The sequence below is a fragment of the Anser brachyrhynchus genome (assembly GCF_964034855.1).
Source record: "Anser brachyrhynchus genome assembly, chromosome: 2".
NCBI lineage: Eukaryota > Metazoa > Chordata > Aves > Anseriformes > Anatidae > Anser > Anser brachyrhynchus.
The window spans coordinates 66,174,658-66,201,953 of NC_137695.1; the positions used below are offsets into that span (position 1 = coordinate 66,174,658).

The window sequence follows — 27,296 nt, forward strand, 5'->3', positions numbered from 1 at the left end:
CCTTGTTTGCTCCTCACTCAGTGCACTTTTGAGCAGACAGGAGCTGACACATCAGCATCACAAACCAAGATGTCCTCAAAACTCCTACTTTTCCTCCAATGCAGCTGTGCTATGCACAAATCAAGAATAACATAATATATGCTGCACCTGGGCAGGTGAGTCACAGTAGCAGTGTTTGTTTTCTGTAGAACACACCTAAATTGGGGTCTTTTCTTTCAGTTATGGGACTAATAAATTTTACGTAAAAGTGCCATCAACTTTACATGTAACCAGATAAGAAATGCAAAAAGGTCTGCTTCAGGGAGGCATACTTGGAGAGTCTAGTCATATTCATACTCAGTTTTCACCTGGCTGTTGCATGAAGTATGATAATATAAACCCAAAGGGTGAAATTCAGCACCAGCATGACTAGTCCAGAACTATACTATTCTGATAGCAGTTCCAAATAAGTCAAAGGGTTAGAGCTTAAGTTGTACATCAACATTGCCCAGGTTTCAGTCAGGTTCTCCATGTAAGGCTAAAATGTCACCCCTCATGAAAACAGATGCAAGCAAAAGCACATTTCTGAAATTGCTCCATTTATCATGTTGATTCCATGTCTTTCTGTTGCAGAGCCTACTGGGCTTTATATCAGTCTTGGTTTCAATAAGCTCAGGATCATGCAGATCTCTGTGGTGAGTTACAAAATTACCTATGAAAGGATGCCAGATGTGCATCAAGTATGAATAACAAGCTCTTAGAAGAATTAACATCACAATTATTATCACTCATAAATTTTCCATAGTCCAAAACATACTTCATATTATTAACAATAATTCTACAGGCCTAACGAAAGTCTGCTTTCCAGTCAGTTCCTATAACCTGTAACTTTTGAAATTTAAATGCCAATTTTCAGAATTCACTCTGAATTCCGTTCTATTTCTATAGCACTGGGCACAACTATTCACTCCATTTATTCCAGCCTCCATATCATCCAGCTGCAACTCGTTTTGACTTCTCTGCTGACTCAACCACATGCCACAAATGAATTGGAAATAAAGGTCAAATTTCAAGGCATGCTATGTGTATCTTGAGTTGGAGGTACACAGTCGGTCCAGAAACATGCATGGTCTGCCTTATCCATCCTATATAACTAGTCAGAAAGAGGAATGCTACATATATCAGTGTAGACTTTGGCTTAAAGGTAGTTTTATTTTGCTTTTTGATTTAAGTTAGTAAAGACAGCAAGGGCATTGCGTTCAGGAGAATCTCTTTGGGTAAAGTAAACAAACTTTGATAGTAACGTAGTTAATTCTGCATTGACTTTCTGGCTGGCAAAGCAAATGATACCGGAGAATTAATGCTTCATTGCCTAAGAGTCTACTAATACATGCAGCTGTAATTAACAAGTGCATCCTGGAATACCTAACAATAGTGATGGAGACATAACATACATTTAGAGTGTGTACAAAGTATTATTTCAGCTAGGAACATTACTAATGTTATGAGTTCCTTGGGAGCCAGCAGTTCAACCTGATTTCACAGACAAGTAACACTAGATCCTAGAAACATTTGATCTACCGGATATTGCTGGCATTGCTTACTGTTGCCTTCTCTGAACACAGACTTCTGTCACATACCATTCCTCAGGGCACAAATAGCTTTCTCTCTTACTCAGGAGTAGATTGTTACTCTAATTAAAATGTAAGTATATCTCTCACTATTCCAGAAGTTAAAGACTCTGCATATCCATTGACAGTTCCCTAAGGTAGGATCTGAAGTTATCACCCTCCCCCAAAGATTTATACTTCAAAACAATTAGAACATTAGTAAACAACTGTCTTTTAATCAACACAGTAAGTATGAAAAGCTCATTGAGATTTTAAAAGACTACTCTTCACATAGAAGCTAGGGATTAAGGACAGTCAGGCAGGTTTTCTTCCTGCAGGACAACTGTAATTTGCTGAACATTGCCTATATGTATGAACTTCTCTGTAGAACTCAGTGCAACACAATTTCAACCTCTTGGAAAGGGGAAGAGAAGGGGCAAGCACAATTCATAGGGGATCTTATTGGAAAGGCAGGAAAAGGAGAAACGGGATGCTCCAATGCACCATTTTGCACTTCTGAAAATGTGGTAGGCAAGACCAGAATAGTCTCCTGGAATGTGTTTTGGGAAGTAAAATGATCATTGTGAAATGCACAGTCCAGCTATAAGCAGAAATCAGAGCTCGATGCCCTCCTTAACACTTCCTTTGGAGGCTGCCTTTGAGGTGCTTTCAGGTTTTTAGAATACAGTGTTACTGCCTATTTTGCATGGCTGCATCCAGAAAAGCCTGTCAAGCTCTTCAGCATAGCATGTGGCTGGTGCACACAGAGGTGCTCAGTGCCCTTCCATGTCCTTTGGCAGGGGAAAGCATTCAGCTTGCCTCACCACAGATGGTTGCATGGACAGAGCTGACAGGTCGGCATATGGCAGCAGTGACAGAAGCAAGAGATCAGTAGGATCCTTAGACCATTCTTGCCAATAAACAACATGCTTCAGATAAACACAAGAAAGCCAAACAAGGCAGTTATAAAGAAGGGGATTATAGTTGTACATACCAAAAGAAACTTCACTGATGAAGAGAGAGAAGGGTCAGCTAACATTAAGTACAAAATGTCGTTTTCTGCACATGCATTTTGTAGGAATTTCCTACCTGAAAAGTAGGAATTTTTTAGGGTTATTTCATTAACAGGCTTATTCTGCTATACCAGGATAATTTCTGGATGATGCAGAAGCTATTGGGCATTTCAGCACACATTTCTCCTACACTACAGTTGTCACAAATTGCCATACTCCTAGCAAACAATTATGCTATATTTTTTCACTGCTTTAATCCAGCTGAATTCAAAGTGGTTTGGAAAAGTGGAGGGGACTTCATTATGTGCTTAAAAGAGGCAGACTTTGACAGTTTACTGCCTTCTATTCCAATCCCCCTTCCTCCCCTTGAACATTTTTGACTATGTCACTCTTACTGCTGAAATATCAACAAGACACACATTGACACAGGTACTCCAGATGAAGATGGCCTTGCTTCTGTCATACATATTTGTTCCAAACAGTTCCTTACTATGCCAACACTGTCAGTTAATAACGTAACTACACTGCAGCTACTTTCAAAACAGGATTTAGGAGGAACCCATAATATCTGCTCCAGAGGACGAATTGAAGTACATCTAAAACATCCAGCCAAAACATAAGCTTTTTTGAGAATAAAGAATAAAAGCATCACATTAAAAAGCATCACATTACCATTTTTAGTTTTTCTAGGCTTAGTTTCTGGTTAGTGGATATTTTTAACTGCAGTTTTCAACTACTTTTAGGTTGATGCAAAAGGGAATGCAATTTGCTAATCTAAGAAATAGCTAGAAGAACTAAGTCATGCCTAAAACTACACCACACTGTTATTCTAGGCCATCAGCACCTGCCACCTGTTACATTAAAAGACACAAAACAGCCTGACCTAAAGTAACCATAAAGCATGGGTGGAGGCAGGAGGGAGGGGGGTGTTAAATCAAACTCCATCTGCGATTTCCATCACAGAAAGCATGACTCAACACTTAAAGGAAATAGAAGCAAGGAGGTAACAAGGCCACCAGGAGATTAGAAGTAGTTCAGAATGCAGCAGACTGCCTTCCCTGACACTCCTCATTCCCTGTTCTTACTCCTACCACCAAAGTAGAATTGCACAGTGAAAGCATTCACTTAAGAGGATACTGATGGGAGAGATGGGGCACTACAAAATAGCGCAAGCAAATACAAAGCCCATTTGACCATAGAGGTGGCACATCACACATACACTTTTCTGAAGAAGGAAAAATGAAGGAGAACCTGTTGTCTTCACTTCTGTATACCTAACTCTCCCTCAAGTGTTTACCTTGAAAGTATCCTTTGCGGTCATCTACGGTCTTACAAGTCCTCATTTGGATGGCAAACACCAGCCTAGTAAACATAAGCTTTCACCACTTCCTTAGAGCAGTCTAAAATCCCTTCTGCTGCCCTGTCCTCAACTCCTTAATACCAGGAGAATTAGTCATCATTCTTACCATCCCAAGCGCTAAGTAATACCTGTTCCTGGCTATCTAATACCCCTTCTGTTTTGCTTGTTTGCTGACTGGAATGCATTGTGTTCTTTTAAATTAACTCTGTTAGGAGAATTTTAAACATAGAACTAAGCATGTTCTTCACTATTACCAGACTGTACAGAATAAGTAAGATCATGATGCATGGCACAATGGACTCGAGTCAAAATGTAAAACAAGCTGCTGAGTAAAGACTACAGAGAGGGGAAGCAGGTTAACCTAGCTCTGCTTCTTCACTATTCTGCTGCACGTGTAGTCCTTGATCATGAGCTAACCCCAGTCATCCCACTGGTAGCAGATGTTACCCATAGCCCTGCTCACCAAGAAGTGGTAAAGGAGATTATTTCTTAAAAGCATATCGTGAGAACCAATTAACTCTAGTTTGCAGACGTCAATGTATTACTTGATATCTTCTCTTGCATCATCTTCCTCTTGCATCATTTAAGCAATAAGGATGGGGGCAGGTGGGGGAGTTATGCTGGCTCTGAAAAACTGGAAAAAAAATTTTTTTAAATGACATTCTAATTATGAGAAGTTCAAATCTAGCCAGAAGGCTTTGTTCAAACAGTAACTGTTGCACATGATGCTGTGCATGTAGGTGTCACAGTTCACACCAACAGAGTATAACTCTACTAAGAACATGACTTCAGAAGATTATAGCTTTGAAATGCAAATCCCTAACCAAGGTCACTTCTGCAAACATAACCTTTAAGAACTGGCAGAAAGCATTTTTCTTCTTTGTAAGTAGTGACTGTTCACAGAATCACAGAATCGTCTAGGTCGGAAGAGACCTCCAGGATCACCCAGTCCAACCTCTGACCTAACACTAACAAGTCCTCCACTAAACCATATCACTAAGGGCTATATCTAAATGTATTTTAAAGACCTCCAGGGATGGTGACTCAACCACCTCCCTGGGCAGTACATTCCAGTGCCTAACAACCCTTTCAGTAAAGAAGTTCTTCCTAACATCCAACCTAAACCTCCCCTGGCACAACTCTAGCCCATTCCCCCTCGTCCTGTCACCAGGCATGTGGGAGAATAGACCAACCCCCACCTCGCTACAGCCTCCTTTAAGGTACCTATAGAGAGCAATGAGGTCTCCCCTGAGCCTCCTCTTCTCCAGGCTGAACAATTCCAGCTCCCTCAGCTGCTCCTCGTAAGACTTGTTCTCCAGACCCCTCACCAGCTTCATTGCCCTTCTCTGGACTTTCTCGAGCACCTCCATGTCCTACTTGTAGTGAGGGGCCCAAAACTGAACACAGTACTCGAGGTGCGGCCTCACCAGAGCCGAGTACAGGGGGACAATCACTTCCCTAGACCTGCTGGTCACACTGCTTCTTATGCAAGCCAGGATGCTGTTGGCCTTCTTGGCCACCTGAGCACACTGCTGGCTCATATTCAGCTGCCTATCAACCAGTACTCCCAGGTCCTTCTCTGCCAGGCAGCTTTCCAACCACTCATCTCCCAGCCTGTAGCACTGCTTGGGGTTGTTACGCCCCAGGTGCAGGACCCGGCACTTGGCCTTGTTGAACTTCATGCAGTTGACCTCAGCCCATCGGTCCAGCCTATCCAGATCCTCCTGCAGAGCCTTCCTACCCTTGAGCAGATCGACACACGCACCTAACTTGGTGTTGTCTGCAAACTTACTGAGGGTGCACTCGATCCCCTCATCCAGGTCATCGATAAAGATATTAAAGAGGACCGGCCCCAGCACTGAGCCCTGGGGGACTCCACTAGTAACCGGCCTCCAACTGGATTTGGCTCCATTCACCACAACTCTTTGGGCCCAGCCATCCAGCCAGTTTTTAACCCAACAAAGCGTACACCAGTCCAAGCCACGAGCAGCCAGTTTCTTGGGGAGAATGTTGTGGGAAACGGTGTCAAAAGCCTTACTGAAGTCAAGGTAGACCACATCCACAGCCTTCCCCTCATCCACCAAGCGCTTCACTTTGTCATAGAAGGAGATCAGGTTCGTCAAGCAGGACCTGCCTTTCATAAACCCATGCTGACTGGGCCTGATCACCTGGTTGCCCTGCAAGTGCCGCATGATGACATTCAAGATAATCTGCTCCATGAGCTTCCCTGGCACTGAGGTCAAGCTAACAGGTCTATAGTTCCCCAGGTCTACCCTCCGGCCCCTCTTGTAGATGGGCATCACATTTGCTAGCCACCAGTCGACTGGGACCTCCCCTGATAGCCAGGACTGCTGAAAAATAATGGAAAGTGGCTTGGCCAGCTTCTCCGCCAGTTCGCTCAGTACCCTCGGGTGGATCCCATCCGGCCCCATCGACTTGCGTACATCCAAGTGTCATAGCAGGTCACCAACCATTTCCTCATGGATAGCAAGGGCCACATCCTGCTCCCCATCCCCTTCCACCAGCTCAGGGTACCAGGTATCCAGAGAACAACTGGTTTTGCCACTAAAGACTGAGACAAAGAAAGCATTGAGCACCTCAGCCTTTTCCTCATCTTTTGTAACTAAGTTTCCCCCTGCATCCAGTAAAGGATGGAGATTCTCCTCAGTCCTCCTTTTTGCGTTGATGTATTTGTAAAAACATTTTCTGTTATCTTTAACAGCAGTAGCCAGATTGAGCTCCAGATGAGCTTTGGCCTTTCTAATTTTGTCCCTGCACAGCCTCGCAACATCCTTATAGTCCTCCTGAGTGGCCCGCCCTCTTTTCCAAAGATTATAAACCCTCCTTTTTCTCCTAAGCTCGAGCCACAACTCTCTGCTCAGCCAGGCCGGTCTAGTTCCGCATTGGTTCGTCTTTGGGCACGTGGGGACAGACCGCTCCTGAGCCATTAAGATTTCCTTCTTGAGGAGTGCCCAGCCTTCCTGGACTCCTTTGCCCTTCAGAACCTCCCCCCAAGGGACTCTGCCAACCAGTGTCCTGTTATTACACACAGTGCTATTTAAAATCTTCTATGAAAGATAAAATCAAAGAGCCTGTGAATTTTGTAACTTTACTGCCTCAGAATTACGTAAGAGATGCTGATATTGGGTAACACTGTAATCCACCTTCCCCCATTCTTTTAAAGTAATTGGAAACATGTAGAGAAGCTTACAAAGTTTTTCAGATTGTCCCAACATAGCAAAGAAATTATATAGCTTTTCTAGCTTTGAAAGAAGTCTGCTTTGAGTAGCAGTCTCTCAGACTCCTTTTGACACTCTTAGTAATTGATATTCCCACTACCTTTTTTTTTTTGCTCCCCACAATCCCAATTGCTGAAAACAAAACATTGTTAGAACCACTACAGGAATACCTATTCCTGACTGTACACCTTGAAAAATATGCTGGAACTGGATAGATTTAACGACTGAAACTTCCTCCTGCAGGTACAGCATTTTCATGGTGAAGTGCCCCTATTTTAGTTTAATAGGACTACCATGGAGAAGTCTTCCATGGCAGCGTTTTGCAGATGGAAGGCTTCCCTTCCTCAAGGGAGGATCAACACAGGAGAGCTAACCCAGTTAAAAACAACAACAACAAAAATAATACAAAATCCAGATATTTAACATGAGCATCTCATAGAGCACAGCTGCCCAAAGTTCTGTCAGTTCATGATTCTTTTTTTTTTTCCCCCACACTGGACTAGAGATAGTCTCTATCGAGTGTACTGGGAATTCTACTACAGGCTTTGGTGCCTTCTGCAGCATCTAACACTGGATACACAGGGGCATTACCAGAAGAAAAACAATTTAGTCATCAGTGCCTCAGCATACAGAGTGACAAGAATAACTTGCCACTTCACTTTATTGTCTGTGTTCAATACCTAACCACTAGGAGCCAGACAAAATTGCTTTGCAAACAAGAATTTTCATGAACCCCTCTTTCCCCCCACCTACAAAAGCTCTGTTGGTTGTAGCAGCCCATGAACTTTGCTGGAAAGTAAGCTGCAGGCTGTCCCTCAAAGACATTCTGTAGGTGCCTGTAGAGCATCACCAATGTTATGTTTCCAAGAGGAAAGAGACTAGGGATTGGGCAGCTCTAACCAAACACTTATAGCACAGAAGGATACAAATCCAAACATTATCATTTCCCCAGTTTCCCAGTCAGGGTAGCTAGTTGCTTTCCTACAGGACTCTCCCTCACCACCTGTAGCACAGCACAATCTGACTTGAATCCAAGTACCCCCTCCTAAGAGAAAGTAGCACCACAGTGCCAGGATTGTAACCTGCTTCCTCTACAAAGCCATTCTTCTGTTCAGCTGCAGTGGAGTCATGCAACTGGTTTGATCTGGAAAGCCTTGTACTTACTTTGAAAGCAAGGGAGAGGATTTCTGTAAACCATAATGTTTTTTCTTCAGTCTAGTCTTGACTTACAAGCCATTAAAAATTACCTTGATTTAAAGCAGGAATTTTTCCAATGTTTTTTGATTTCCTCCCTCAAAAGCCTGCTCTGTTTCTTCAGGCTTACCATAGCCTCAGAGGACCTTCTATTTCCACCAGAGCTCACACTGGCCAATCACATGAAAAGCAAACTTGATGGTGGGTGGCTTTCAGCTGTGCAGCGCGACACCAACCTCTGCCTTCTCTGGCACTCACACCTGCTCCATATAATTCACATCATGCTCCTAAAATGAGTTCTGGGAGTCCTTTGATACAAGTTCATAAAGATCTTACTCAGCCAGAGGCATATCATTTACTCATGATGAACCTGCCAAGAGACCAGTCTGCGTAATACAATGGGCTGCAGTTTTGCACCAGTGGGTTTCAGCTGAGAAACAAAGAGGTGTAACAAATCAGGCACAATGTGCCCACCACATCAAACACAGATACCTCCTGAATATTAAAAAGGCCTTGGGAACTTTATGATGTTCTCTATTTGTGTCTTACTGAATGCAATAGGTTCATGTACACAGCATGTTGTTGTACTTTGGCAAAAAAAAAAAAAAAGAGAGAGAAAGACTGCAGATTGATCTTTCTTCCACTGCAGTCAACAGGAGTTTTGCTGTGCAAAACTGACACAGAGAAGTTTCCTTCCTCCCATGTTAGCTGCTTAAATACAGCAGGTCATTTTGGATAGGGAGGGGAAGAAAGACTGGCCAAAATAGAGAGAGAAGGTATTAAAATGCAGTCGTTTCAGGTGTATCAACCCAACATTAATTTACAACCAATAGCAAAGCAGGATGATAGGAGTCTGCCCCATATGTTCTGTGAACGTAGAATAAAACAAATACATACACATACCCTGTGAGCAATAAATTAGGAATCATACCATGATTATGATTCTCCTCCTAGATTTGCATCATAGATTACCTCTAGACTTGTAACTTGTTTCCCATCCTAAAAGATGCTTTCCTCATTCAATTAGCAGAAGTTGTTCATTGCATTATCACACCTAGTGTACTATTAAGAACTATTTCAGGTTATTTATATCCAAAAAGGCTCTAATTAAAACAAGCATCTCAACCTTGGCGTTCTTAGCTTTCAAGCTTCTGTCATTTCTTTAATGAACAGATTGTGATTTCTTGGGTGAGGGAAGAGAAATACAAACTTCTTTCCCACACTCCATTCCTTAAATGCTTGTTGACTCTTTTTGCCACTTTTCTGCCTTTCTTCTCACATGCTCTCTATATCTCAGTCCAACACCTTTTTTCAATGAACTTAAGCACCTCTCCATGAATTCCAAGTCCCACTTCCCTTCTGATCTTCCCCAGCAGCTTCCAACCTCACATTTCAAAGGGGTCACTGTGTGCTTCCAGCCCAGAAAGCCACCCGTGTCTCAGGCTGCATCAAAAGCAGTGTGGCCAGCAGGGCAAGGGAGGTGATTCTCCCCCTCTGCTCTGCTCTCGTGAGACCCCACCTGGAGCCTTGCGTTCAGCTCTGGGGCCTCCAGCACAGGGACATGGAGCTGTTAGAGCAGGTCCAGAGGAGGGCCACGAGGATGATCAGGGTGACCAAGGACAGGCTGAGGGATTTGGGGTTGCTCAGCCTGGAAAAGAGAAGGCCCCAGGGAGACGTTATAGTGGCTTTCCTGTACCTAAAAGGGGTCTACAGGAAAGCTGGGGAGGGCCTCTGTCAGTGAGTGCCGTGATAGGACAAGGAGGTATGGCTCTAAACTGAAAGAGAGCACATTTAGATTAGATATTAGGGAGAAATTCTTCACTCAGAGGGTGGTGAGGCGCTGGAACAGGTTGCCCAGGGAAGCTGTGGATGCCCCATTCCTAGAAGTGTTCAAGGCCAGGCTGGACAGTGCTTTGAGCAGCATGGGCTGGTGGGAGGTGTCCCTGCCTGTAGCAGGGGGTTGGAAATGGATGGTCTTTAAGGTCCCTTCCAAACCAAGCCATTCAACAATTCTACGATTTTCTCCTCATGCAAGCAAAATTCTCTTTTGCCTCTACCTCCCCTGCATTCACAGTGTCTCAGCACTTCTGGCTGGCATTTTTCTAAATAAATGAATATTTTTCTAAAACCAGGCATGAGGCTTGTGAACCCCAGGGTGAATGTTAGGGCAAAAAATGGATCTGATTAAATATCTTATAATTTCTCAACAGGCCTGGAAAAACACAGATGACAGAATCAGGGTACTTCCTAAGAAAAATAGAACATTTGGGGGTAGACTCTGCAGTAACTGGTGCTGTTTATTAACCCTGCCTATAATTACACAAGTCAATAAGAAACAAGCTAGCTGTGCCTAGGCAATGTCCCATGACGTAAAGGAGCATGCACAGCCAGCTGAAACAAGTCCTTTCTCTTTGACAAGCATTCAGTAATGGGGTTGCTACACCTGAAGCAAAGCTTTATTTCAACACTTATTTCAAAATAGCAGCAACTGGGGCAACATGCCCCAGTGATCTGTGTAATTGAGTTCATGACATAATATCACAATGTTTACTAAGAAAAGCGGCAGATGGTAGTTACTGTTGTTTTGGTTTTTTTTGTTTGTTTTTGTTTTTTTGAACAAGGCCATGTATGTATATCATGATTATACTCAGGGTATTCCTGTTGAAAACATCACTTTAATTCAGTAGAGGATATTAAAGTTTGTTTACAAAACATATACTCCATGCAAAGAGCAGCAGATGGAGTTAACAAGCTCACCTGTTGTATTACTTATAAACATTCTTGTAAAAGGCTGTGTGTTTTAAATGCATATGAGACATAATTTGTAATCGTTTCCTGGGGAGGGGACGTAAACACTCTGAGGAAGGTGGCATAGCTCTGGGAGAGGGAAAAACTCCAAGGCAGAAGGGCTAGAGTTAGAAAAAATGAAAGGGTGGCTCCTTATGAAGAACAGCTGCTGAATCTCACAGGGAGAGAGAAATAAAGGCAGTCCTATCACACAAGCTTATTTCCAGCTTCATAAAATAATAGACACAGGAAGTACATCTCAGGTGCTCACAAAAGAAATTTTGAGTGTGTGTATGGACGTTCAAAAGAACAGATTCCTTACAGAGAATTAACAGTCTCCAGCTTGAAATTGCACTGGGCTGAAACTACACAATTTACCATATGCTTGTTCTGGCTCTTCAGGATACAGCAATGTCTGATGGACTGCAGTTCCTCAGGAGGTCCAATGAGAAATGCAAAAGCCACCCTTCTAGGAGCTAAGTGTAGCCTTAAGCAAGTTTTCAAGGATTCAACACTCTTGTCCCGGTGACCATGAGTTTCAGCAGCTGCTTTCAGTGACTGCATTTCTACATACATGCAAGAATGGCACAAGTTGACAGTAATGATTTGTAACACTGGTCAAAGTGATATAGACAAACAGTGGGGAAAAACGTATTAAACAATACCAGTTTGAGAAAGATTTGAAGCAGATAGTGGTAAAGTTAATTAGCATCACCCTTTAGGTGGCAAAAAGTTCAGGGAGTGTTTTCTACCTTGAATACTTAGGATACAATTCCCATTCCAGTCTGGGCTATACGTTCAACACAGATCAGAATTTCCTGCCCTGAAATTAGGGAAAATAATTCAGAAGGATAATATTCTCTGCTTCCTGGTTTCTATTTGTCTTTAAGTGACACAGACTTAACACAGCAGTATGACACTTCATTTATGAAGAACATCCCAGTCTGATGCAACACCTGCTATGGACAGGTAAAAAGGAATGTTTCCTTTCCATTAAGCACTGGCAATAGCAACAGCCTGCTTGCTTTGCTTGCTTTGCAATGGAACAGGGCTGCCTGCAACATGTTTTTCTCAGTTAAAAATATTTGGAGCTTGGTCTTTTAGAGTGTGTTTGTGTACATGTAATGGTCCCAAATGTTGGAGCTGAATTAATACAAGCTTTTGTGAAGGCTCAATAAGCTGCCTTTGTTCCTTTCTGAATTGAACAATTCACCAAATACTAACCTTACATAAATAAATGTATAAATAAACCTTAACATCCTGGCATAAGAACTGGGGCCTAGAATGACTATATAGCCACCACACAGAGTCAGGCTTTCTAGTGTGCAAGTGCGTGTACCTTCATAATTATGCAGTCAATTACTTTAAGCCAGGAAGACTTGTAACAGTGTGTACTTCAGGGCAGACTCCAGTTAGCTGCTTAGGGTACTCTCCACAGAAGGGAGGGCCAGCAATTGAAGTGTCCTTGGGCAGTAAAGAGATGTGAACATTTTTATCTTCCCTGTGGAAAATGAGGGAATAAGAAGCAGCCACCACTGTTTTACGAAGAGCTCTGACATAATACAGATGCTTGTATCACACCCCACAGATGAGAAATCAGAAAGAGGCGGAGGAATTTGTGACTCCTGGAAACACCACATTACTGAGGCTGAGAGTTAAGTTTTCATGTCCCCTAGGACAGCAGAAAGGTTTTAGGGATCTGCATTTATACAGAAACGTCTAAAGCAAGCATTAGGTTCCTGAATCTTTTTGGAGGAGAGTCCTCTGTCCATCACCTTATTCATACCAATTTCCCCAAGGTAGCAGATGCTTGCTGAAGCAGGGCCTGAATGAAATCTGAAACATTTTGATTTCCTTAATTTGATTTTTACAGAACAAAGATGGAGAACATCTGTACCACTTTAATAAAAGTTAGTTTTATTTTAATAAGAAGCAGCTCTGCATTCAGCAGCATCCTGTGCTCCATTCAGTGAACTTCTATTTTTCAGACATTTAATTGCTTGAAAGAAAAAGGAAAAAAAGGAAAACTTTACTCTGATGGATGTCTCCCAGTCAAAGGCTGTGCTGTGCTCACTAGGATTGCTTGTAAGCAGCTAGAGGATACAAGCATACAACAGGAGCAGTGTCTTTGGTGGCAGAATTTTAAACCCAGACAGGCAAGACACTGTATGCTGGGCTACTCTCTGATACTAAAATAAGATACAAGGACTTTTAATATTGTTTTTGGGGGAAAAAAAAGTAACAGTGGGTGTTGACAGAGAACAAACTAGCTGCCCAAACACTTCAGAAGCAAAGAAGAAAACCAGAAACGGGAAACACATCCAGCCTACCTCCAACATAGCTGATGTCAGCTTTCATCAAAAACCAAGCATTTAGGTTCTTGATGTCTATACACCAGGTTGTTGCTGCTCCATGCTAAGCTTCAGTGGCTTACCATGGCAGGAGAAGCAGGGACTGTGGACAAAGGCGTCACCCTCACTGCAGACCTTGCTGCTTGGCGAGCATGGGGGTCTGCATGAGTTTACTCACCTGGCTTTTATTCCAAGACCAAAGGTCACTGTCCATCCCTGGCAGGCACTGCCTTGGCGTTTTCCGCTGGAGGACATGGGGGAAGAGGTGATGGGTGGCAGTGAAGCTTAAGAACTTGAAAGTAACCAAAAAAAGAAAAAGGGAAAAAGGCTCACTCCATCTGAGTTCATATAACATATTTCTCAATTTATATGTCCTGGTTCCAGTTAGGACAAAGTTAATTTTTCCTCATAGTAGCTGGTAGGGTGCTATGTTTTGGATTAGGATGAGAAGAGCGCTGATAACATGCTGATGTTTTAATTGTTGCAGAGCAGTGCTTACACCAGGCCAAGGACTTTTCGGCTTCTCGCTCTGTCCTGCCAGCGAGCAGGCTAGGGGTGCAGCAGGAGCTGGGAGGGGACAGACCCAGGACAGCTGACCCAAACTGGCCAAAGGGGTATTCCATACCATCTGACGTCATGCTAAACAATATATAGGGGTGGCTGGCCGGGGTGGGGGGCCGGCTGCTCGGGGATAGGCTGGGCATTGGTCAGCGGGTGGTGAGCAATTGCATTGTGCACCACTTGTTTCTTACACATTATTATTATTAATACTATTATCATTATCACTATTATTATTATTGTTATTATTATATTCCTGTCTTAATAAACTGTCTTTATCTCAACTCACCGGCTTCACTTTCCCATTTCTCTCCCCCATCCCAGAGAGGGAGGGGGGAGGGTGAGCGAACGGCTGTGTGGTGTTTAGCTGCCAGCCGGGTTAAACCACAACATGGAAATAATAAATGGAAATAATAAAATACAAGTACTTACAAGTGTAGTGCAATCAATTCACTGCTACAAAAATCCATTATTTTAGACATCACTGTATAAAAACAGCCCACGACATCAGTTCTGTTTTTCCTCAGCTCCAGAAAAAGCTGTGGGCTATGAGGGATATGCGTAGGTTTTGAGTTTAAGTTGAGTATCAAGGACTGTTGGGAATAAAACTGATACTAAGCCTGATTCATTCATTCAGGGAATAAAATCTACTGCATGGGAAGGCAGAATAGAAAGAGCAGGCAGTTTCTCTCTACCACCATGCTTGATACACAACCATCTAGACTCTTCCTGCATTGCCAAATGGGGAGAGAGACACTGCACCTTCCTCTGGAGGAGCCAATTCCTGTTTTCTCCCAGCTGACCTTTAAGAGGGCCCAGAGAGACTAAACAAAGATGGAGGAATCCATGCTCTGGGGCTAAACAGAGAGTACAGCTTTCCAGAGGGCCCCAAGAGCCACAGGCTGCCAACACTACACCGACAGTAGCGTTAGCTGCAAACATCACGTCAGCTTTTAATCTTCTCCTCTGCTCCTCTCTCACAGAGATGAACGACTTGTGACCTTTGGGGAACTATTTTCTGCCATGTTCCTGAGCTTTGAGAGATTTGGTTTGTCTTCTTTATCTACAGTTGCAGTAACTAGGAATGGGGACCAAAATAAATTCTGAAGTCTTAAAGTAACCATACTGCAGGAGGTGTAGCTCTAATTTGTATTTAAAAAAAAGAACCTAGTCATTACATTGCATAGTTTGTAATGAAATTTTGATAACATATAGTGCAAATCTGTTTCATTAGTGAGGTGACAACAATAATAAAAAGTCATCTTATTGAATCACTAATCTCCCTTCAAGTGACAGCTAAGTGTTTTCATGGAAGACCACAGTCTGAGTACCAGTTAAGGTCAGAGTGTGTCCACATACAAGGTTTCGAACCACGTCATTAGAAAGCACGATCAGGACATAGCTGTGGTTTTGTTTCCAGCAGAAGGTTTCAAAATAACACATTTTTATCAGGACACAGAATAAGAATATTCATACAATAGGAGTTGTGGGAGAAAAGAAAAGTTGCTAAGGGAAAGAGTTTTCACAGTTTGCAGGTTGTTTTATCATGGAAGTAACCATGAACAAAATGATCTCAGTGTGCTTCCAATGCAGTTACCTTTCACACGAAGTGCTTAGCTCAGGTCCAAAGTGCTTAGCTCATGTATGCCAAATAGTGTCTGTAGTGGGAGTGCTTCCATATGCACACCAGATGACAGCTCATCTTTGTTCTTGGCTGTTATCAAGCCTCTGACCTGCCACAAGTCACTCAGGGAAGTGGAGCTGCCACCTCAACACAGCTCACACCAAGCTCTGGGCTTTGCTTCATTCTACCTTACCTTCTTTGGAAGTGCAAGAACTGGTGATGTGTGACACACACAGGGGCATAAGTGATTAACAAGTGTAGCAAAGTCTGAGAACAGTAAACCAGCCAGAATATACCCACAAATAAGGGAAGAATTTTAAGAAGACAAGAATTCCCTGTGAATGATTCACAAATACTAAAACTTGCCCAAATTTGTCACGTAACATTTTCCAAGCTGAAGTAGTGTACCAGCCTGCAGCATTCGAGATTTGCTAAGGCAGCTCACCCCTCTGCCCACAGGGCCCTTTCAAAGGTAGATCTCAAAGCACTTTGCCAATTGGGTCGATATCATTTTATACCCTTTTTAAGTAGGGAAAAGGGAGGCTGCCTGCAGAAGCTCAGACTGCCAGCCAGAAGTGCAACCAAGAGCAGAACAAGGGTCTCATTAGCCCCAGACAGTCACCTTCCAGTTTAAGAATGCAGATACTCTGGTTGGTTGGGGCAGGGAAGGGCATCATTTCAAATTCAAATTTGTGCTATGAATTTAATTCTTTTAAAATCTAAGTTTTTTCCCCCCTTATCAAATATTTTTATGTAAGTTCATAAGAGGATGTTTGTTTAGACAAAAACAATCACACCCTGCCATAATTACCCCTTATGTCCATCACACAACAGTTAATGTTTAAATGGTCCCACCATCCCTGTTGTTGGGATTATGAGGACATAATTTCAACCATAAGCAAGTTTAAACAGTCATACTGCTGAGCCCCAAAACAGAACTGGCACAGGACAGAGACCTTATGGAGACAGGAGGAGACACTGGGAGAGTCCCTTTAAGACCATTCCCTAGTGAAAGGCTTTATTGTGAGCTTACAGGGTGATGGGAGTACAACAGCGTGCAACAGCGCTGTGGGGGAGAAGGCAGGAGTAGAGACAGGACAAATTACCACAACCTCAGCTGCAGAAAATAAAATATCCCAGGCGGTGCATCATGACCAGCCAGCAGCTCCTCTTCTCTGGGGCAGTGTCTTCCAAGATGCATGTCACTGAGGAAGAGGGATAAAAGTGTGACCAGGCAAAATGCTAGAGAGGTGAAGAGGTGAAGGTCCCATAGACTTACTTGGTACTGCAACAGGCAATTGTCACCGCATCATCCCAAGAGTTGTTTATTTTAGTTTACTGTTTCCATCTGTTCCAGCCCAGACTCATACCACAGAAAACAAGTTGCCTGTCAAGCACTGGTTATACAAGTGGAAGAGGTCCACTGTCCTGCTCTAGCAGAAGTCCTGGCTTGGCCACAAGTCTTATAATGGTTTTAGGGTGACTTTCCTGAGAAGCAGTATCAGGCAATAAAACAGCTAGCTCAGCATTAGGTACATTATGTAGTTCCTTCCACTACAAGAATAGAAACAGGTTTTCTCTGAATGAAAAACAAGGTTCATGAGCCCCTCTCAATTAAGCACCATCAAAAGGAGCAAAATAAACTTGTTTTCCTAAGCCTTGGTAATGTAGCAGCACCACAGCTAGTTTACAGTGTAAAAACATCTTTCACAACACAGAGTCCACCCTCCTCACAAGCAAGGGAGGAGAGCGTAGGTCTTATGGGCTCCATAAATTTTGTGTACCCAGAACTACCTAAGCATTGTCTGAAAAAATAACAAGCACAATCCTTCTCATCACAACCCAGCTGCAAGGGGTTAGTATGTTTGTCTGGCATCCAAATGAGTGGTCTTTTATATACTGTTTGTTGCACAAAGTAAGAGACACACTGGTTTTACACAGTGACAAACACATTTCTCCAATGAGGAAGGCTGGCTGTCCTGCCACAAAAAGCTGTCAGCATCAGGAAAGAGACAACAACTTCCTCCTCCAGAAGAGGGGTGCTATCCTAGCAACAAAATGCTGATACTCTTCCCTATGGCCATTATCACATGACTCAGTAGTCTCAGCACCACTTGTCTAATCTCTGTCCTTACAGAGATTAGAGTAATTATAGTCTATCACAGATTAGACTAATTATAAGATGTAGCACACCAATGCAAGCAGATGCAATAGTTGGATCTTAGCCAATTTAGAGTTCAAGGACTCTACCTTCAACCACTGCTTTTATTGATAGTTATGAAAAGCTACATCCATCAGAAACTGAAACTTTAACCTCCTACTATGAAAGTAAAACCCCCAGCATGGGAACACTTACATTAACAATCATTGAACATTGGGGTAAGTACATACCAAAAGGGTGCAAAACAGCCCAAGGAAGAGACGCTCCTGTTTTTCCCTAATACTTTCTCTGTTCTCCAAGCCCCGTAAGAGGGAGTCTCTGGGTCTACAGCCTTGCTTTCTCCAAAACAAAGCCAGCTAACAAAAGAAAAGAAAAAAGAAAAATCCCTGAGCACATTAAAGCAAGTTAAAAAGAATAACATTTGCCTGGCAAGCTTGTGTCAAGTTGTGTATGAAACCAAAAGCAGAGAGCAAAGACTCACTGTGAGCAAAGTGAATGATTTGGTCTCCTGGGGATTTGTCCCATGGGCAGAGTTAAAAGAGCTGATTTCCTTCCCCGTGCAGTGGTGAATCTATTGAACAACCTAGAAATAGAGTAACTTTAAATGTTATCAGAAATATCTTCTCTTCCATCTCGCTGTGTAACATGGAAGGGGCTGATAAGAAGCCCTTTGTGTGAAATCTGATTTGGTCCGTGCTTTTGTGCAAGTAATTCAAAAGGGACAACAGCAGGAGGAGGAAATCAAAATCTCATGCACTTGCTTAGACTTGACCTAATAACTGCTACAATTCCATGGACTGCACACCACAAGCATGTTCTCCTACTGTTTGTAGATTGTCTGTGAACAGCTGAAAGATGATCTATTTAAGCAAGTTCTTTCAGAATGATTTCCCTAAAAATTTTTAACATGAATCCCTGAGCTGTGTATCCTTTGTAGCCATGTTGCTAGGAATAGTCTGTATTCAAAATGCTAGCCAGACTGGTTAAGTTTGAATGGCCTGAGTAATCATGCGAAATTATATGAATAACTTATTTTTTTCAGTCTCAGATACACATCAGAAACAAGTACTCATGAGCTTATAATTCATTATTTCTACATACTCTTCACACTATTTCTACAGAGATCTCTGCCATTACCAGGGACAAGAGCAGTAGTGGCAGCAGAGTATGGAGCAGGAATAGCCGGGGTTCATAACTCCAGTGTATGAAATGCATCTGAATCTTAAGTCTCTTTCCATTTGGAGAAGAAAAACTGTATCCGTTTAATTGATAAATCTCATCTGAGCAACATGTAATAACCAGTGGTATCAGCATCTGGTGGCACTTTATTACATACTCAAATGCAAATCCATGCTAATAGGACATTATTTAATTTACCAAGCTGAGGACTCAAGGACTGAGAAATGCTAAAAGCAAGATAACTTTATAGTTTGAGGGTGCTCCTTTCACGCATGAAAACATAAATGCACATTCATATGAGTTCTCCAAGGTTTATCAGAGGTATTTCACATGCTGCATCTGTCCTCCAACACACAAGGGCAGCAGTGGGAACAGCACTTCAGCATCTGCTGGGAAAGTAATAAAGTTAATCTGAGCTGAGATAAAGCTAACACAAATATTGTTTCATTATTATTTCATTTATTTCATGAAAATGTTTACGCGTGTTGTGATGAAACGCATTCACACATTTTCTGGCATATGGTGACAACACGTGTTCACATGTGTTCAGGAGTGTTGTGAAAAACATTTTCAGGCATTTGGTGACAACACGTGTTCGAGTGTTCACATGCATTGTGACAAAATGCAAGTAGACGTGTTTTTAGGGCTTTGATTACAACATGTGAGTTCACTTGTTTCCAGGCGTGTTGTGACAAAACGCAAGTAGACGCGTTTTCAGGTATATGGTGACAACTCACATTTATGATTTCAGGGCTTTGATGACAACACGCGTGTTCACGTGTATTGCAACAAGATGCATTTTCACATGTTTTCAGGTGTTTGGAGACAACACCCCAGGTGTGGACACCTCTGAACACCTGTGTTGTGACAATACACAATTTCAAGTGTTTTCAGGGGGTTGGCAACTCGTGTTGGTTCACTCGTGTTCACACACGTTCAGCTTATGGAAGCAATACGTGTTCACGTGTGGAGGTGTGTGGCTGCAACATGCCTGTTCACATATGAGGTGGCAAAACATGTTCACACATGTTCAGGCATGTGGCGGCAACACGTGTTCACAGGTGTGGAGCCATTTGGTGGCAAGACATGTTTACAAGTGTAGAGGTGTGTATCGGGAACACTCACGTTCTCACGTGTTCTGCTTTGTGCTGGCCACATGCCTGTTCATGGATGTGTCAGCAACACATGATTCCGCCTGCGGCAGTAACACAAGCATTCATGTCTGTGGCAGCATGTGGCAGTAATGTGTGTTCACACGTGTGGCGGCTACCCCCATGTTCACGCCTGTTCAGGCATGTGGCAGCTACATGCATGTTCGGGTGTGTGGTGGCAACACACGTGCTCAGGCCTGAGGCCTGAACATGTTCAGGCGTCCAGTGGCAATAGCCTTGTCCTTACGTGTGGTGGTAAGAGACATTTTCACATGTGTGGTTGAAATGTGTCTGTTCGGGCATGTGGCAGCGACACCCGTGTGGCATTCATTTCTGCACCTCGAGACATTTTTCCTCATATTCTGACCTGGTCTTCTGTCTGTCTCTGCTCTGCGTCACTGCTGCTCGCTCCTTTTTGTTCAAATGCCTTTCAACTTAAGCTCCCACCTCACTCAGCGGTGGTTCTGGCTGTTACACGTAGCCTTGCTTCTTGCTTGCATTTTTGCTCAATTGCCATTCCAATTCCCCCTTCGTTACTGAAACCTGCTTTGCAAAAAAACATGGAAAAAAAATCTCCCGCTCTGACACAAGACCAGTGATGTTTTATTCTCATATATTCATCAAGAAGAACATCCAGGTTAGTCCCATAAAGCCAGTGATCATATATGTCAGTAATAAAAGGATATGGTACCCTCAAGAATAAGTCATCGGTTCACTGCTTCAAGATACCCAGAAGTATTATCACAAATATTATCACTGCTCCAGTTTTCTGAGTCTGACAGGTATTTCTAAGTCTGAGGAAAACGAATGCCAACGAAGTAATGCCGTCAGCCAATTCTCAATTGTCAGAAACACTCCGTAGCCAATAACTTAGGCTCAGGGGAGGATCTCAGTTGAGTAGTAATTTATTCAGGATTGCAATGGCGGGCGTCCCACAAGCAGGAGCACGCCTTCTGGTTCTAAAACACAGTTTATATACATTTTGATGACAGGACCCTCCCCTGTTTCCCCACTGAGTGGGTAATCCAGGTTCGCAGACAATGCATGGCCTTCAGTTGCTGGCCTGTTAAATTTCAAATTTCTTTTGACTTTTTTTTACTGTTTGAAGTGGTAGTGTTCACTTATCTGGCTTGACTTAACATCGTGATTTTCACCTTATTGTTCTAAGGAGTCTGGTTGTCTGCATTTTACAAGGTCGCCTGCTAAGTTTTCTTATCACTGCAAGCATATCTCAATACCCCATTCCTTACCTTTAAACAATGTAACTCTGCAAAATCAACATTTTTATTCCCACACAACACTCTACATCCAACTTGTCTTTAAAAAAAACAAACAAACAAAAAAAAAAAACCAGAATTCATTCCCCTTCATTTTTGTCCCCACTATTGTTTGCAGCCTTGGGAAAACGGCCATTTAAAAAATACAAAATCATGAAATCTTTTAGGTTGCAGCAACAAATCAAAGTCCCAGCCACTGTATAGTAAACCAAATCATAGCACCAGGATGCTAGGCAAACGATTTCCAGTTCAGTGGGCAACCCTGTGATTGTAGTGAGGTCCGAAAAGAAAAGGTTGAATTGTGCACCTCTTCTGGGTACTCCCTGGTGTTGCCAAGTTTCTGAGCATCTTTGGAAGCTGCTACATCACTGGTTGCACAGTGGACATCCTAACTCAAGTCCCCAGGACACCCCCTTACAGACAGCCTGGGATGACAGCTCATCTCCCTCTCTAGCCAGGCTTGCAGTGTTCTGCAACAAACTTTCACCCCACGCCATTCACAGACGAATCAATGCATGTTCTTAATCCCACCTTACTGATTTGTCAGCAGCTCCAGCTGGTAACTGCTCTCCTCTTCAATGGGAAAGACGAACGCAGACGTTTTCCTGATCAGCCTTCATAGTTTGGAACTACCAGTTGAGTTTTGCTTATTAAACTGCTATGAATAGCTGCAAACTTCCAAAAAGCAAAAGCACTATTAAACTTGTGGCAAAAAGATTTCGACCTCTTAATTCAACCCTGCTGGTAACAAGTCCATGCTTGCTTACTTAACACCTCATCTCTTTTCATTCGTTACCAAGTCTGCCAAATCAGCCCTTCTGTTCCTATTTCCTCCAGTTCCTCTCCTTGTGGTTATCTGAGGCAGAAACTCTCGTAGGAAGTCGTGTCTTCTCATAGCACAGAGCTGAGCCTAGAGCTCCCAGATCTCTCCTCTTCTTTTTAGGATGTTCACATGGAGCACTTCATGTAGAAGAGTTGAGCTTTCCCACTCGGTTGAGTGGGAACAAATACAGCGCATCCAGAGCAAGTTATGTTAGTCACTCCCTCATTATCCATACCTGTCACCTCCAAGAAAATAATGCTCCCTCTTGTAACTTTCTTTAAATACCCCCTGCTTGTAACTCTAGTTCATCTAGCTCAGCAGTTCTGACAAATAAGCCAATTGCCAGCCATAATCATCACCCAATTAAACTGCCATGCCAACTGGGAGGGATTAATTACCTCAGGACTTTGAAGACCTCCAACACAACATAGGAAGAAAGACGTTAAGTAGGAATTTCTAGGAATATTTATTCCTCAGCGGACAAAAAGGCATCCAACAAATCAACAGAAATACCATAATTAAAAACAAAGTTTACTGAAATATTTGTCTCAAGAATACACACAAGCCTGTGACACTCATTATCTTCTGTTATCATTCAGGCCCCAAGCTTACCAACAAACTAAGACCTAGCAGTTAAACGTAGAACAGAATACTTCACTTGGAAGGGAGCTACAAAGATGAAGTCCAACTGCATGTAATATCCATGCTTGTTTACGATGAAATATGAATTTTAGACGCCAACCACAATTCTCCAGAATATTCTTTATTTTCATTTGGAAACATCAGATGCTGATCAACACCATCATAGACAGCGACACGGGAACTGATCTCAAACAAAACATCCAAGACCTTGTGCTGTTGCCATTAATAATGCATGTACAACATGCTTTGAAATGCAGTTTTGTATGTATGAAGAGCCACCAATAGGTGACACACAGAAAAGGAGACTCTAATAATATAATAAGAATTGTAAGAGTTATTATAATTTATAGAAATCTACTTATAGAAATGTAATTGATGTATTATAATATAATAAGAATTATAAATTATAAGATTTTATAATAACCTTCCCAAGCCTCAGTCAAAATATGAGGTTATCTGGACTACTGTACATTCCTCCTTTGTTGTACAGTCCTAACAGCCAACATCACTGTCACCTTGCATCAACAGTGAGCAGAATGACCTGCTTTACAAAGATAAAAAGAAACGACCACCACAACACCTTGAAATTTCCTTTTCAATTCCCAATTTCATCAATTTAGAAGTGCAGGAAACAACTTTTATGTTATCCTACTGAGATAAGTGACCAACGGCTTCCTCTTTACACCTAATGGTGTTTTAAAATAACTTGCCTAGCTTTCACGCTTATCAACTGCCAACAACTATCCTCAGTCAGATTAAGAATTCAAAAGCAAGTAAATCATCTTCATCCAAACCACGTTACTGCCTGTAACTAACCTGACCTTTAGGAACAAATTTGCTTTAAAAAAAAAAAAAAAAAAAGGCAAGATACATGCAAATACAGCTGAACCTTATCATTTTCAGGTCTCAAACTTGGCAGTGTTTGCACACAGCACTTCTAAGTACACAGCATTGTCAAATCTAAGGAGTAAAAATAAGTATTTCATGAACACACTGCCTTTGCAAGGTGTTCCTATGTTTTCCTCCTGAGACTACAGAAATAGGAAAAAAATACCATAACCTCAATGCACTAAGTCCAAAGGTCCTAAGGACAACCGTCTTAGGAGACAAGACAGCAACTCTGACAAGACAAGACTCTGCGCAGCAGGAAGGGTGGCTCTCGCCCAGCTGCCAGACCTGAGCTCAGCATTACAGATCAACACCGCCACCAGATGACGGGAGTGCAGACCAGGGACAGTTACATACAGCAGCAAACAAACAAAAAAAAGCACTAAGACGAATGCAATTGCCCTTGGTAATAAAGCTACATTGTCTACCGTTATCGGCTGACCGACAGCAGAAAAAATTACAAACATTACTTCCCCACACGTCCACTGTAAATACTGTTTTCCTATATGTCAGCCAAAAGCGCACCAGAAAAAAAAAGCCAAACATGAATCATCATTGGGTAGCTATAAAAATACCGTATAACTTCTCGTCTTTGAAAAAGTCACCTAAAGGCAATAGAAAAACTTAAAATTTACAACTGGAACCCGAAGAAGCAATTCAGTCATTAAGTGGAGAAAAATATGAACACAGTGAAACAGCACTCCTTAGGGCCTGCAGGAAATACTGGCAATCCCAGGAAACATTACACCAAGTGCAGAGAGCCCGGCATGGGAAGGGAATGGGAGTGGTAGCAAGAAAAAAAAAAAAGTAAGAATTACTAGCTAAGAAAATAGCTGGGGGGGGGGGGGGGGGAGGCAAGATGTTATGCGCTGCAATGTTTAGGCAATGATAAAAGGAATAGAAAGCAAGAAGTATTAACCAAAGCCAGGCAAAATTTCCAAGTCTCTGGGGGAGGAAGGGCAGGAGCCTGGGCCAGACGCCGGTCTGTACGTGTGCCGGTGCGTGGCGAAAGCGCACCCCGGGCCCCTCCCCGCCCCCGCACCTTGAAGTTGCTGGAGTTGACCCATGCCGCCAGCTCGTCGATCACTCTGTCGAGCCGCTGCGGGTCCTGCTCCACGTCCGGGGACGCCGCGGGGTCGCGCAGGTACTCCAGCAGCTCCTGCCCGACCTGCAGCCTGCGGCCCACGTCCTTCTGCTGCACCTGCTGACAGAAATGATCCATCCCGGGCGGCTCCGGGCCGGGGGCACGGGGGGGGGGCTCCAGCTCCTCAGCGCCGCGGGGCCCGGCCCGGCCTCCCCCGCGCCACGCCGCGGCGGGGCCGGCCCGCAGCTCGCATCCCCTCGGACCCCGGCAGCCTCGTCAGCCCCCGGTCCCCACCGCGGGGGAGCTCCGTGCCAACGGCCGTCCCCCTCTCCCCGCAGGCCAGGCCAGGCCGAGCCGAGCCCCGCAGAACCGCCGCCGCCGTCCCGGCCAAGTTGCGGCCCCCCCGCGGGCCAGCGCCGGACTGAGGGGGCGGGGCCTGACACTGGGCGGGGGCTCCTCATAGCCCCGCCCCTCAATAGATCCGCCCTCTCCCGCCCCGCCCACCGCCCCCACGCGGGTTGTGGCCCGCCGGAGGAGGCGCATGCGCAGCCTGCCCGTCCCGCTCTCCCCGAGGCGCTGAGGGGAGGGGCCCGGGGCTCTGAGGGGGTTTTGGCGGCCGCGAGGGGGAGGTGGGGTTCAGGGTGGGTGCGCGGAGTCTGTTTGTGGGTTGACTGCCCTAACCTCCGTAGTGGCTGGAATTTGCTGTTTCAATAACAGTTCTAAATCACACACTTACAGAATCATAAAGCTTGCAAAAGACCTCCTAGATTGCCTAGTCCAACCATCACCCTCCCACCACTGTCACCCACTAAACCATGTCCCTAAGCACCATGTCCAACCTTTCCTTGAACACCCCCGGGGACGGTGATACCACCACCTCCCTGGGCAACCCGTTCCAATGCCTGACTACTCTTTCTGAGATAAAATGTTTCCTGATTTCCAACCTAAACCTCCCCTGGCGCAACTTGAGGCCATTCCCTCTAGTCCTATCGCTAGTTATCTACGAGAAGAGGCTGACCCCCAGCTCCCCACACCTTCCTTTCGGGTAGATGTAGAGAGCAATAAGGTCTCCCCTGAGCCTCCTCTTCTCCAGACTGAACAACCCCAGTTCCCTCAGCTGCTCCTCACAGGACTTGTGTTCCAGGCCCTTCACCAGTCTCAGCCCTTCTCTGGACACGCTGCAGGGCCTCCATGTCCTTCTTGTACTGAGGGACCCGAAGCTGAACACAGTACTCAAGGAGCAGCCTCACCAGAGCAGAGTTCAGGGTCTGGATCCCACCAGTGTTGTTCTGCTTAGGCCCAGTCTGTCCCCTGTGCCAGCTCCTGGGCTTACAGGCAGGATTAATTAACAGGTTGAATTAACGAGCTGAGTGACCACTGGTGCCAGCAAGCTGGGCTGGCCCACAAGTCCTGAGGGCAGAAGCAAAGGACTCAGGAGGTAAGAAGTGGAGCAACTCCTTTCAGTGGCAGAAAAGGGTGATGTCTATCTGCCATCCCTCCAGCACTTGGAGACGTCACATTACGCTAAAATGCAAGCTGCTCTTTGTACAGGCCATCCTTTTCTTCCCGTGCTGTCACATATAAGGTCCTTCCCTTGTTCTTACACCCCAGTTGGTGTTTATTTGGCCTTACATAAACAAGGCCTGGGAGGTAATATTTTCCTTTTTCAATGATAGTCGTGTCAGGAAAGCCCAATGTAGTTTCAAGACAACACAGTCTGGCTGTCTAGCTTGCCTCAGCGCTAATACTGGGGATGGGTGAGACTGCAGGAAAACGAGGTACTCCCTTCATTTGGCTGCAGGATTTAGACAGGTATAAAACAAGTTTATAGCAACCACACCTCCAAGCTGAGGAGCCACATCTCCAAGCTGCAGTTTCACAGCAGTTTAAACCAAACTAAATTGGTGCTACAGTGGTCCCACTTGCTTGCTTCTCACAAATCCCATTTTCAGGAATTTTGCACATCTGTTCTGTCCCATGCGCTGACATCTACATGACTTCACACAATAGAGATCTACATCTACAAGCATAGCAGAAGGCAAGACTACATGCAGCCTTTGGTGATTTTGGTGTGACCTATCAAATTTGGATCCCTTCCCTGATTGGTCCCTAGGCATTGAAATAATAAAGACAATGGCATTGAAATAGCAGATACATTTAAAACAGAAATGTATGTGTTATACTTTGAGCCTATTATAATTGCACCAAAAGATTATCAGTTCCTCAACTTGTTTTCACAGCTGGATTTCCCCATGCACATATAAAGAACTATAATTTTGGATGCAGCTGAATAGTTCTTGCCTTGTGTGTGCAATGCCATTTTCTAAGAAAGGCTGTGAAATTTTTGCATATATTTATGAATTCCTTTTATTGAAA

General features: G+C 43.8%; 1 protein-coding gene across 2 annotated transcripts in view; it reads right to left on the reverse strand.

Annotated features, from left to right (window-relative positions):
* The window catches only part of LOC308189735 (CLIP-associating protein 1-like), a 107,498-nt gene extending 81,967 nt beyond the window's left edge, over window positions 1–25,531 (reverse strand). Inside the window, exons 1-3 of one of the 2 annotated variants that reach the window (XM_080580141.1) lie at window positions 24,879–25,531; window positions 18,107–18,232; window positions 13,837–16,920 (exon numbers count right to left, since the gene is read on the reverse strand). In XM_080580141.1, the coding sequence (XP_080436267.1) occupies window positions 16,918–16,920; window positions 18,107–18,232; window positions 24,879–25,058 (309 nt within the window). In that variant the 5' untranslated portion in view covers window positions 25,059–25,531 and the 3' untranslated portion in view covers window positions 13,837–16,917. Of the gene's footprint in view, window positions 18,233–24,878 lie in introns of those variants that run through there. The other variant, XM_080580140.1, reaches the window with a different exon arrangement.
* Between the last annotated feature and the right edge of the window lie 1,765 nt (window positions 25,532–27,296).